This window comes from Brassica oleracea, chromosome C5 (assembly GCF_000695525.1).
Source record: "Brassica oleracea var. oleracea cultivar TO1000 chromosome C5, BOL, whole genome shotgun sequence".
Lineage (NCBI taxonomy): Eukaryota > Viridiplantae > Streptophyta > Magnoliopsida > Brassicales > Brassicaceae > Brassica > Brassica oleracea.
The window spans coordinates 11,287,279-11,299,469 of NC_027752.1; the positions used below are offsets into that span (position 1 = coordinate 11,287,279).

The 12,191-nt window shown below is 36.3% G+C and overlaps 2 protein-coding genes and 1 pseudogene across 2 annotated transcripts; all 3 read left to right on the top strand.

Moving 5' to 3' along the window:
• The first annotated feature begins 2,608 nt into the window (after positions 1–2,608).
• Positions 2,609–3,580, top strand: LOC106344510 (uncharacterized mitochondrial protein AtMg00810-like). Its single transcript, XM_013783876.1, has one exon. The coding sequence runs from the start codon at positions 2,609–2,611 to the stop codon at positions 3,578–3,580; it is 972 nt and encodes a 323-aa protein (XP_013639330.1).
• A 304-nt stretch (positions 3,581–3,884) lies between these two features.
• LOC106344511 lies at positions 3,885–4,184 on the top strand (annotated as a pseudogene).
• Positions 4,185–5,776: 1,592 nt separating this feature from the next.
• Positions 5,777–10,764, top strand: LOC106296162 (auxilin-related protein 2). The gene is made up of 9 exons (XM_013732237.1): positions 5,777–6,479; positions 6,579–6,784; positions 6,894–7,084; positions 7,194–7,311; positions 7,394–7,491; positions 7,862–7,927; positions 8,210–8,299; positions 8,405–8,581; positions 10,369–10,764. Exons 1-9 carry the CDS (start codon positions 5,968–5,970, stop codon positions 10,405–10,407), a joined length of 1,497 nt encoding a protein of 498 aa, XP_013587691.1. The 5' UTR covers positions 5,777–5,967; the 3' UTR covers positions 10,408–10,764.
• Positions 10,765–12,191: the final 1,427 nt, after the last annotated feature.

A 12,191-nucleotide genomic window follows, 5' to 3' on the forward strand; every position in this document is an offset into this window, starting at 1 on the left:
TAGAAAGTGTAAAAAGTCAAGACAAATGAACAAAAGGTCTCTGAAAAATCATAAGTTTCGACTGAGTAAATGACGCACAGAGTGACTTCGTGGTGTAGCTCTGGGAGGTAGCTCTGGGTTGGGAGCTACCTCAGGTGGTCGCTCTGAGAGGTCGCTCCAGGCCTATTTTTTTACCTCCAAAGTGATGAAAAGGAGAGTGACTTCGTGGTGTAGCTCCGAGAGGTCGCTCTGGGTTGGGAGCTACCTTATGGTGTCGCTCTGGAAGGTCACTCTGCGATGCTCGACCAGGATGGATATGTCTCTAGTAAATTGATCATAACTCCTTCATTACATCTCCAAATGACTTGAAACCACTTCCACTAGAAAGCTAACTCAATTTTCTGTGTTTCCACAAAATCTTAGTAACAGAAGATTTATTTAAGGCCTCCATCCATGCTCATATTTCATCCCTTTTTGGATCACAATGCTCCAAAACATCTCAAATCACTCCATGGCACACTCCAACACCTAATAAGGACAATGAATGCAATATGGACTCTAAAGATGCCTAATTCTTAATCTATATGATCAAAATATACACTAATTAATGGCTAAAATCATGTAATTATACAAGATATCAATGGTCACAAAGAGCCAATTAGTCATATAGGAAGCATCATTGTTTCACCAACTATTACATTGCATAATGTGCTTTATGTGCCATCTTTTCGTTTCAACCTCATCAGTGTGCGTTGCTTACTTGTTGATAATAATTCCTCTGCTCACTTTTATGTTGATCATTGTTTGATTGAGGAATCTACTCAGGGATTGATGATTGGTAGAGGGTCTATTTTCAACAATCTTTACGTCCTAGATACACATGTTTCTGCATCTCCTATATGTGCTTCAGTGTTGGATGATGGTCATCTTTGGCATCAACGTCTTGGGCATCCTTCACTGGCAAAATTGCTTCATGTTCCGGGTATTAAATCATTGCATAAATCATCTCTGTCTACTGTAGAAAATTGTCATGTATGTCCTTTAGGTAAGCAAAAACGTTTACCATTTGTTTCACATAATCGCATTTCTTCATTTCCTTTTGATTTAGTACAAATGGATGTATGGGGTCCTTTCTCAGTAGGGTCTACAGAGGGTTATAAATATTTTCTAACATTGGTCGATGATTGTACCCGTGTAACGTGGATCTACTTTCTAAAGAATAAAAGTCACGTTTCCACTGTTTTTCCTGCTTCCATTCAATATGTTCATTTGCAATATAATGCCCGTATTAAATCCATTCGAACTGATAACGCACCTGAAATAGCTTTTTCTGATATTGTTCACACACATGGTATGATTCATCAATTCTCTTGTGCTTATACTCCTCAACAGAACTCTGTTGTTGAGCGTAAGCATCAGCACATCTTGAATGTAGCTAGATCATTACTGTTTCAATCTAAACTACCGTTGATCTATTGGACAGATTGTGTTTCGACAGCCGTGTTTCTTATCAATAGAACACCTTCTCTTCTTCTTGATAAGAAAACTCCATATGAGAAACTGATGCATAAACAACCTGACTATTCATTTCTACGTTCTTTTGGTTGTTTATGTTACATGTCTACTTTAGATAAAGATCGTCATAAGTTCACACCTATAGCTGATTCTTGTGTTTTTCTCGGTTACTCATCTGGTTATAAAGGTTACAAGGTTTTGAATATAGAAACACGTCAAGTTTTTGTTTCTCGAAATGTTATTTTTAAAGAACATATTTTCTCATTTCATACGCATAATGATTGCATTCCGTCTGATGAACTGTTTTCCAAAACAATTTTACCAATGTCTACTCCTGTTGCATTGGATTCTGTTCTTCAAGTTCATCCTGTTACTTTACCATCATCATCATCTGCATCTTCATCATCTTCTGCATTGCCTCATGTGACTACTTCTCGAGAGACTGGGCCATCCGTGACAGGACAAAGTCAACTTCTACGCATAAGACCACAACGGACTGCTCGTACTCAAGGTTATCTTTCTGATTACCATTGTTCTTTTATTCATCATACTCCTCTTCCTTCTTCATCTTCTCTATATCCTTTTGCCTCGGTTGATACATGTTCTTCCCTGAAACCACTTTATCAACAATTTCTCCTTTCTTATTCTATTGATCCTGAACCTACAACTTTCAAACAAGCCATGTTGTCACCAGAGTTTTGGAAAGCTACTTATGATGAACTGCAGACTATGGAAGACAATAGAACTTGGGATGTTCTGTCTCTTCCTCCAAGAAAGAATGTTGTGGGGTGCAAGTGGGTTTTCACAACAAAATACCGAGCTGATGGGACTGTTGAGAGAAAGAAGTCTCGCTTAGTGGCAAAAGGATACACACAGCAAGAGGGTGTTGATTACACAGATACTTTCTCACCTGTCGCCAAACTTGCTTCTGTCAAGCTTCTCTTGGGTCTTGCTGCTGTCAAAGGCTTGAAGCTATCTCAAATGGCAATGGTACCACTGCCTTACTGATGTGCTCTTTGCTGCTGGTTATGTTCAATCTCCATCTGACAACACTCTGTTTGTTCGTCGATCTGGTGGCTCTTTCACAGGAATTCTCATATATGTCGATGACATAATGATTGCTAGTAATGATGATTCTGCAGTAAAGATTCTTAAAGACACACTTCATCAGCATTTCAAGATCAAGGATTTGGGAGATTTGCGCTTCTTCTTGGGTCTTGAGATTGCTCGTTCTGCTGCAGGAATCTCTGTATCTCAGCGCAAATATGCTCTGAATCTTCTTTCTGATGCTGGCTTGTTAGCTTGCAAACCGTCTTCGGTTCAAATGGATCCTGTCGCCAAACTCAGTATCAAATCAGGCACTCTCTTGGATGATCCTACTCCTTACCGTGCCTTGATAGGGCGTTTGTTGTACATGACGATAACTAGGCCTGACATCACCTATTCTGTTCATAATCTGAGCCAGTTTATGTCTGCTCCTACAAACGTTCATCTTCAGGCAGCTCACAGGATCCTTCGCTATACCAAAAACAACCCGGATCAAGGTCTTTTCTACTCTGCTTCATCTGAACTCTGTCTTAATGCTTTCGCTGATTCTGATTGGGGAGCTTGCCCAGATAGTCGCCGTTCTATCACTGGCTATTGCATTTATCTTGGTAGCTCCTTAATCACCTGGAAGTCGAAGAAACATGATGTTGTTAGTCGAAGCAGTATAGAAGCAGAGTACCGAAGCATGGGTCATGCGACTTGCGAGCTGTTATGGTTTCAGCAACTTTTCACGTTTCTTGGCATCACGGTCACAACTAAGGCGAAACTCTTCTATGACAGCAAGTCTGCGATCTACATTTCTACAAATCCGGTGTTCCACGAACGTACCAAGCACGTGGAGATCGACTGTCACACCGTCCGTGATCAAGTCAAAAACGGCTTTCTCCGGTTGATGCATCTTTCAAGCTCTAATCAACAGGCTGACATCCTCACGAAACCACTTCAACCGGGGCCTTTTACGTCTATCCTCCATCGTATGTCCACTTCAAGCCTCTTCACTCCATCATCAGAGTCCATACCTTCCACTTCATCGGCTTGAGGGGGGCGTATTATATCATATATATGTTGGTTAAGTATTAAACCGATTGGTTAGCTTTGGTTTAGCTTCCTTTTATTGAACCAAAGCACTATATATACCAAACCAATGTAACAAACTTTAGCTAAGAAAGCTTTAATTGAAAACATTCAATATGCTACTGTGTTTCAAAGGTAATCAATCTCATTCGAAAATCACGCAGACTTTTCTGCTTTAGATTTTGATGTTTGGTTATATCGAGTGCGACTTTTTTAGCGTTTGCTGATGCGATGTTTCATTTTCCGATGTGTGTTTAGAAGAAGAATCAATGGCGGGAGTTGGAACATCAATGCTTGGATCTGTTCTACTGTTTACAGTGGTGCTCTCGCTCCAAGAAGTGTACAGAGGAAAATTAGCTTCCTCTGAGCTGTACACGATCCCTTGGAGGCTTCACTAGCTCTGCTTAATATATAACCATCATTTCATAACTCTCTGGCTAAAAGCTTACTGTGTTGTTCGATTTGTTTTGTGTTGCAGTTTCTTGTTCTCTGCTGGGCTGTTGTACGAGATGAGCAAGATCTCATGATACATGCCCGGCAGGGGTGAGTCCAAATCTAAAAGACACTGAATCAGACAAGGGGATTAATAAGTTACATGACATTCTCGAATTTGATATCTAGTTTAGCACTTAAAAGTCTCAATGATACTTTACAACTATTAAATTTAGGCTTTTCCGCATATATTTTGTTTGACTTGGTCGGTCGATATCGCAGTTGTGTGTTATGACTTTGTGTTCTGCGTTCTTATAGAAACTAAGACAAATGGTCGTCAAATCCAATGTCGGTATCTCTATAAAATTAGGCATGTAAACCCCAACATGGTGAAATAAAATAGACATAGACATGTAATTTGGAATTATAAAATATTGGAGTATTATGAGTCGACCAAAAAAAATTATGATAAATATAGTAAGAATATTAAGAGCTTTTCAAGTTTTTTTTTTCAAGCTTTTCAAGTTCATGCCAAACGAAGTTGTAAATGTTTGTAGGTGTGGTTTGGTACATGTGAAGCTTGGGTTTCTTTTAGCCTAAATTTTCTCATTAGCTAGGAAGCTGATTAACATATACATTGCTGAAGTCTGACTATCCATGTGCAAAATAACCGGAACCGAAGAACCGAACCAAAATACCTGAAATCGGACCAATATCCTCAAATACCCGAACGGTTCCTATATTTTTATATTCGAAATAACCGAACCGAACGGATACCCGAATATATAAAAATATTAATTATATATACATATAATATAACTAAATATATATTTTTAATTTAAAATTATATTAAAAGTATCTGAAAATAGTTAAGAATAACTAAATTATTATAAAGTATCCGAACTACCCGAAAGTATCCGAAACTATTCGGATAAAACTATTCGGATAGGTTTATCCGAAATATCCAAAGTAATCCAAAATATCCAAATTTTTTTATCTAAATCATCCGAATGATTTGATATTTTACCGTAAATAAACGATATTTTATTCAAATTATCCGTACTATCCGAACCGGATCCAAATGAGAACCGAATTTTTTTCGGATATTTTCCGGTTCCTACATTTACTATCTGAACCGAATCGAAAATATGTCAAGTAATAAATGGATCATTTAGCCTCCTATCCAAATCACCTGAAACCTCTCTAAATGAATTGTCCACTGTAAAATAAAATTTGTGTGTTAATTAATATGAATCAGATGAAAATAGAATTGCTAGTCCGATTACTCTTATCTGTTTTTTTTGGGGGGGGAGGTCAAACTCTTATCCGTTAAATGCACAAGTTCCTGCAAACCTCTCGCTAGGATACATATGAATTCAAAAACATTAACACATGATGTATTAAAAAATGTATGCGCCTTAAAAAATTAAACCAAGGCAGCTTTTTTGAGCAAAACCAAGGCAGCTAATGATATACAGGAGTAGGTACCAATTATGTCAGATTGTTCTGTAAAGCGACTGTAATATCACAATTTAAGCTAAAAATAAAATGGAAAAAGACTTACATAAGTAAAATGATTTATTTTAGTGGAATCTTTTTGTGTGTTGGAAAAAAGAAGAAAATAGTATGGGGATATAAAAAGGGAAGGTGGGAATTTAAAAAAAAAGGAAAGCCATCTGTCTCGGACCCACACCAACCCATTGATTCATTTGTGTGTGGGTAATCAATCAATCGTCATCGTCGTCGGTGCCTTCCTTTTCATTTCTAGAGAGAAAAGAAAAGGAGACGACGATTGTCTTCTTTCCATCTTTCTATATTCTCTCGGTTAATCCATTATTCAGAGATTCATCACACGATCCCTGATTTTCACGGGATCGATCCGGACTGAATCTGTATTTTTTCTCAGATTAATCGGCTACAATGGACGAGTTCGGTGTCCTTACGGAGCGCTATGGGATCAAGCCCCAAGGCAAATCTGCTCCAATGGCTGCCTCCAAGCGTTCTCACAGCACTCCCAATCCTCAGACCTGGAAATCGACGACGACATCGTACGCTTCCTCCAATAAGGTATCTGGTAACGGATCTTCGTATAACGGTGACGACATTTTCTTCACCTCGAGCTCGAGTACTACCATGAACGGCGCGAGTTCTGGTGGATTCGATGTTTTCGGTGGGATGAACAATAAGAATATCACGTCAGCGCATGCTGATGACTTGTTTGGTGCTCCCAATAGCGTTGGAAATGGTGATATATTTGGATCATTCTCTTCCTCTACGAAGCAATACGCTCCGGTTGATGATCTGCTGGGTGATATGGCTGGATTTGGTCTTGAATCCAAGGGCTTGAACCTGAACAATTCACCCGGTTTTGGAAAGAATGGTTTTGATGAATTGATACCTGGTTTTGGTGCTACTTCTCACGCCACTAGAAGGTTTGTGATCAGTTTGTTGTATCACAATGTCTCTCATGTTTGGAATATCAGATCACCTTTGGAGATTAAATCATTTATTTTGTTTGTTGATTGTTTTAGCAAGACTACGGCATCGAACTTTGTTGATACTGACCCTTTTGTGGTTCTGGAATCAACTATGTCCGGCGCACATTCTTCTTCCGGTATGTTCGTGGATCCACTAGATGCGTTTGCTGCTTCAGTCAGCTCTCAGGGGCAAAAACCATCTTATAATTCTTCTACAAAACTCAAGCCTCCTCCTAAACCAACGCAAAAAGTTAACAGAGGTTAGTAGTAGTAGTCTCTTTGATGATCCGGAAACTATCTTGAATTGGAGCTTTTTCGCGTATTGTTTTCTTTGGTATCTCTAATTATTTCGAGGGATTATTTCCACAGCTAAGAGTTCAGTAGACGAACTTGACCACTTTGCCATGGGTACCATGCGCCGTAGTGCCTCGGCCTCTGACGCTGCTAGTCAATATAGAGAAGCTGAGGAGACGAAACAGTTTGGTGTTGATGACCTTGACTCCTTTTTCAGCTCTGGGCCTCGTTCCAGCAGTGTACCAAAATCACGGACAGCAACTCAAGTAAGAACGAACGACTTTTGAAATGTTTCTATATTCCACTTTACAAGTTTTTCGATTAAAGAAAATGTGGTCTACCTGTGTCTCCTTATTCTTTCTTTCTGATGCAAAGGCACCTCGCAAGCCAGCAGTCAACGTGCCAAAAAAGACGGCTAATGGGATTTCTAGTGCAAAGAAGCCTCCTCCTGCTCCCGCAAATCTGGTGGATGACTTTTCTGCGCTTTTTGGAGGTATGTCTTGTGAAAACATGTCCTTTTCCATCAAATGGTTACTCTGGGCTAACTTTCTTATAAATGTTTTCTCTGTTTACAGAGGATCCTATATTTAAAGAATTTGAGGAAATCCCAGGGGAGACCGAAGAACGAAGAAAGGCCAGATGGGATCGTGAACAGAGAACAAAGAGCCGTGTGGTATGTGTCATTTTTATTTTCTTTTGAATCTTCTTGTGCAATCTTTACTCTTTTCTGCCTATGATGATATCTAATTAAGTTAAATACTGGTACTAAAACCTATGTTGAATTTTATTTGTGCTTGAAATTACCCCTTCTCGTTTAAAAGATTGGGTTAAGTTCCTCGGAGAATGTGTTGAATCATTTGAAAGTTTTTGCTAATTTTATTTGTGCTTGATATTATTGTGAATTCTGCAACGAAATTATACGTTCGATTTTGCTGTATGCTCACGTTCGATTTTGCTATATGCTCATCAATGTTTAGCTTGTACTTGATTGAATAGTTTTGTTATAGATGGTTTTACACTATTCAGTGGCTTTGAAAATGTAGGCACAAGCTGTAGCTGATATGAACAACCGTGATCATCAATCTCGGATTGAACAAGAACAGAGAACTGTAAGTTATGCTTTTCTTGACATTTATGTCTTAGTCTTCCTTATCGTAATGCTTGTCTATGTACATTGACCTTTTTGGATTTATCAGTCTTCATTATGACAATGCTGTCTGTCTATGAGCAATGACATTTTGGATTTGTTAATCTTCACTAAGATAATGCTGCTTTTGAAATATTTTACATTTCCTTTTCTTTTCTAAATCTACTTAGAGTCTCTTTGTTCGTGTGTTTAAATACCATTACCAAATACCAACGTTGGTCTCCTTGTTAAACTTGCTTTTCAGAGAATTTCTGAGACTGCTGATGCTGAGATAAAGCGTTGGGCAACTGGAAAAGAAGGAAACATGCGTGCCCTGTTATCTTCCTTGCAAATCGTGAGTTTTTAAAAAAAATTGAAGTTATAAATAAATGTATTGCTACAGCTGTTTATTCTTTTGGTCCTCCAAATTTCACTGAGTTCTGGTTTTGGCTGGTGACAGGTACTCTGGCCTGGATGTGGTTGGGAGGCTGTTTCGCTAACAGATTTGATCACTTCTTCAGCAGTCAAGAAAGTCTATAGAAAGGCAACGCTGTATGTCCATCCCGATAAAGTTCAGCAGAAAGGAGCCACCCTTGAACAGAAGTATATTGCCGAAAAGGTTTTCGACATTTTGAAGGTATTTTCTCACTAGATCTGCACGAGCAGCTCTCTTTCTAGAGTCTAATGTATACAAAAGTTGACAGAAGCTTAGTAGCTGGACCACTCTCTCTGTTAGTAATTTGAAGGAATCTTGGTTTCTTGTATCTTGCAAAGATCCACAAAGCTTACACTCAGCTTTAAGCAAATTGCCTTATAGCGATTTTGCTATATGCTCATCAATGTTTAGCTTGTACTTGATTGAATAGTTTTGTTATAGATGGTTTTACACTATTCAGTGGCTTTGAAAATGTAGGCACAAGCTGTAGCTGATATGAACAACCGTGATCATCAATCTCGGATTGAACAAGAACAGAGAACTGTAAGTTATGCTTTTCTTGACATTTATGTCTTAGTCTTCCTTATCGTAATGCTTGTCTATGTACATTGACCTTTTTGGATTTATCAGTCTTCATTATGACAATGCTGTCTGTCTATGAGCAATGACATTTTGGATTTGTTAATCTTCACTAAGATAATGCTGCTTTTGAAATATTTTACATTTCCTTTTCTTTTCTAAATCTACTTAGAGTCTCTTTGTTCGTGTGTTTAAATACCATTACCAAATACCAACGTTGGTCTCCTTGTTAAACTTGCTTTTCAGAGAATTTCTGAGACTGCTGATGCTGAGATAAAGCGTTGGGCAACTGGAAAAGAAGGAAACATGCGTGCCCTGTTATCTTCCTTGCAAATCGTGAGTTTTTAAAAAAAATTGAAGTTATAAATAAATGTATTGCTACAGCTGTTTATTCTTTTGGTCCTCCAAATTTCACTGAGTTCTGGTTTTGGCTGGTGACAGGTACTCTGGCCTGGATGTGGTTGGGAGGCTGTTTCGCTAACAGATTTGATCACTTCTTCAGCAGTCAAGAAAGTCTATAGAAAGGCAACGCTGTATGTCCATCCCGATAAAGTTCAGCAGAAAGGAGCCACCCTTGAACAGAAGTATATTGCCGAAAAGGTTTTCGACATTTTGAAGGTATTTTCTCACTAGATCTGCACGAGCAGCTCTCTTTCTAGAGTCTAATGTATACAAAAGTTGACAGAAGCTTAGTAGCTGGACCACTCTCTCTGTTAGTAATTTGAAGGAATCTTGGTTTCTTGTATCTTGCAAAGATCCACAAAGCTTACACTCAGCTTTAAGCAAATTGCCTTATAGCCTTGGTTCAAAATGGCGCATGGCGAGGTGAGGCGATGAGTGTCTCGCTTCTCGCCTTGCGCCATGGCGACACAAAGCGAGCGCTTTGTGTGTGAAGGCAAAAACTATAGTGCAAAAATATAGGTATATATAGAATACAAGTTTAGAACCAAAGTGCAAAACAGAGTACTTATTAGTGAACAAAAAGATCAGGAGAAACATCAAACATCAAAGTCGTCAAATAGAGAGAAGAACAATAGCACATGGAACCCTAACTTTAAACTTAGGTTACGGTATATAAGACTAACTTAGGGTTTGAAAAGAGCTTTTATGTGACGCTAAAGATGTGTTACAATTCTAACTCGGTTTAGCAGTTTAAATTTGGCAAACCAATTCGGTTTGACTTAAAATCAATTAATGCGTTGCTTTAGGAGCCTTAGGCTTAGTAAGAAAGCGTAGAAAGCGGTCGCTTTGTGTAAGTCGCCACGCCTTGAGGTGCTGAGGCGATGAAGACATCGCCAGACCTCGCCTAGCGCCATGGCACCAAAAGCGAGCGCTTTTTTAAACCAAGCTTATAGCAGAGTGTTTGAATGATGTTGCTGCTTAACTTCATAAAAATGTGCAATGAACAGGAAGCTTGGAACAAGTTCAACAAAGAGGAGCTCTCGTAAGCCCATATATGTTTCGGATCTAGTTTCCCCCAGAGTTCTTCGTTTCAGGTTTGAGAACAGTTTCCTTCCAGTTGAGCTTGAATCAGGACAGAGTACGTCTAGCAATGGTTGAGTAAGAGGTAGAGACACTTAACGAGACTTGGTAACTGCTTTTTTGTGTCTCTATGTATCTTTACCCAAAATCTTCTGCGAGTCTCCTTGAGTCTTGTCTCTCTCTCTCTCTTTTATTCTTTAACAGTAACCTGGTACTTTTCATCTTTATGTTACACCATTTTTTTTTAAAAAGACCATGGGGATATTGTATAGCCCCAAAAAAACAATAGATTTACTTTTATATGAATATATATGTTGAATGTTCTTAACAGCATAGAGATAGTTATGTTATTATTCATCATCATACCCTAAAGATAGCATCACGTATAAAGTGAAGTAGAAAAACGGCATTATTATGAACACAAGCGATGCCGAATGGTAATTCTCAGTGGCGGTTTCAGAAAATATTTAATGGGGTCATAATTTAAATAAATTATTATTATATATTTAATATAATAGATTTCAAAAATTCATATTATTGTCACACTTTAAATAGTGATATCTTATTATATAAAGCTTGGTTCTTCAAAGTTGCTAATTAATATGATTGTGACATGTGTCAATTAATTTATTAAGATTGTGACATGTGTCAAAAATATGTTACAATTCTCTTTTATTAGAATTTTAAAAAAAATTAGAAAAAGAAAATTATTATTACATTTTTTGGGACACTAGAAAAGAAAAATTATTACAAAAATATAGTTTATTATTTTTTTAGGAGTTAAGAAAAAGAAAATTACTATTACATAGCCTTTTACAATTATATTTGTACGTCTCTTTTTATAACCTTTTAAAAATATTTGATAGTAAATTTAATTTTTGAAAATTCTATAAACAAAGAATAATTGTAAAAGCTATATGAAAGTATTTTTTTTCTTTTTAAAATATTTTGTATATTTTTCATTTTAAAGATACTAAAGAAAGATATTATAAGAGAAAATATTAATTTTTTTTGAAAAAATTATAAAATCCTACAAGTACAAGAAATTATTTAATAAAAATCAAATAGAAAAACTAACTATAAATAAGTGATATTCCTTTTTAAAAACCTAAAAAAATAAAAATTTAAAAGTACTATTATTATTTTCATATAAATAACTAACTTTTTTTAAGAGATAAATGTATGCTACAAAAATATAAACCAAAAATAGTATTTTCACAAAAATAGTATTAACAAGAAAAATATTATCTGAGTATTTTCTTTTAATTTCTTTAAACAATTCAATTTTTTATCATTCTTATTATATCTTATGATGCTAACATAAGTTTTTTTTAATTACAATGTTTTTATCATACATAAGTATGTGTAAATATGAGGAATATATGTTTGTATGATAAGACACAATATATAATTAACTGAACATAATTTTTTATTGAAAATATATTAGTTGAATAAAAATCTTAAAAAACAAAAACGAATTATAGTTGGAATTTTCCTTTTTAAAAAATTTAAAGTAACTTATTTCTTATAATAACTAACTTTTATGTTTAATAGATAATTTTGTGTTAAAAAATTATAAACCAAAAATAACTTCAAATATTTCACCCGATATGATTGTGAATTTTGTACAAAAAAAGACATTGTGTATGTATTAATAAAAATCTATCATTATGTGATGTGAAAATAATTTTTTTTCCTTAAATCCTAAATAAAAAATATATGAAAAATAACCTTTTCTTCTTTTAATCTT

Excerpts from the sequence above, each read along its gene's own strand:
- LOC106344510 (XM_013783876.1), top strand. The coding sequence starts at position 2,609 with ATGATTGCTAGTAATGATGATTCTGCAGTAAAGATTCTTAAAGACACA.
- LOC106296162 (XM_013732237.1), top strand. The coding sequence starts at position 5,968 with ATGGACGAGTTCGGTGTCCTTACGGAGCGCTATGGGATCAAGCCCCAA. Across the intron at positions 6,785-6,893 it reads AACGCAAAAAGTTAACAGAG|CTAAGAGTTCAGTAGACGAA; the intron begins GTTAGTAGTAGT and ends TTATTTCCACAG. Across the intron at positions 8,582-10,368 it reads AGGTTTTCGACATTTTGAAG|GAAGCTTGGAACAAGTTCAA; the intron begins GTATTTTCTCAC and ends TGCAATGAACAG.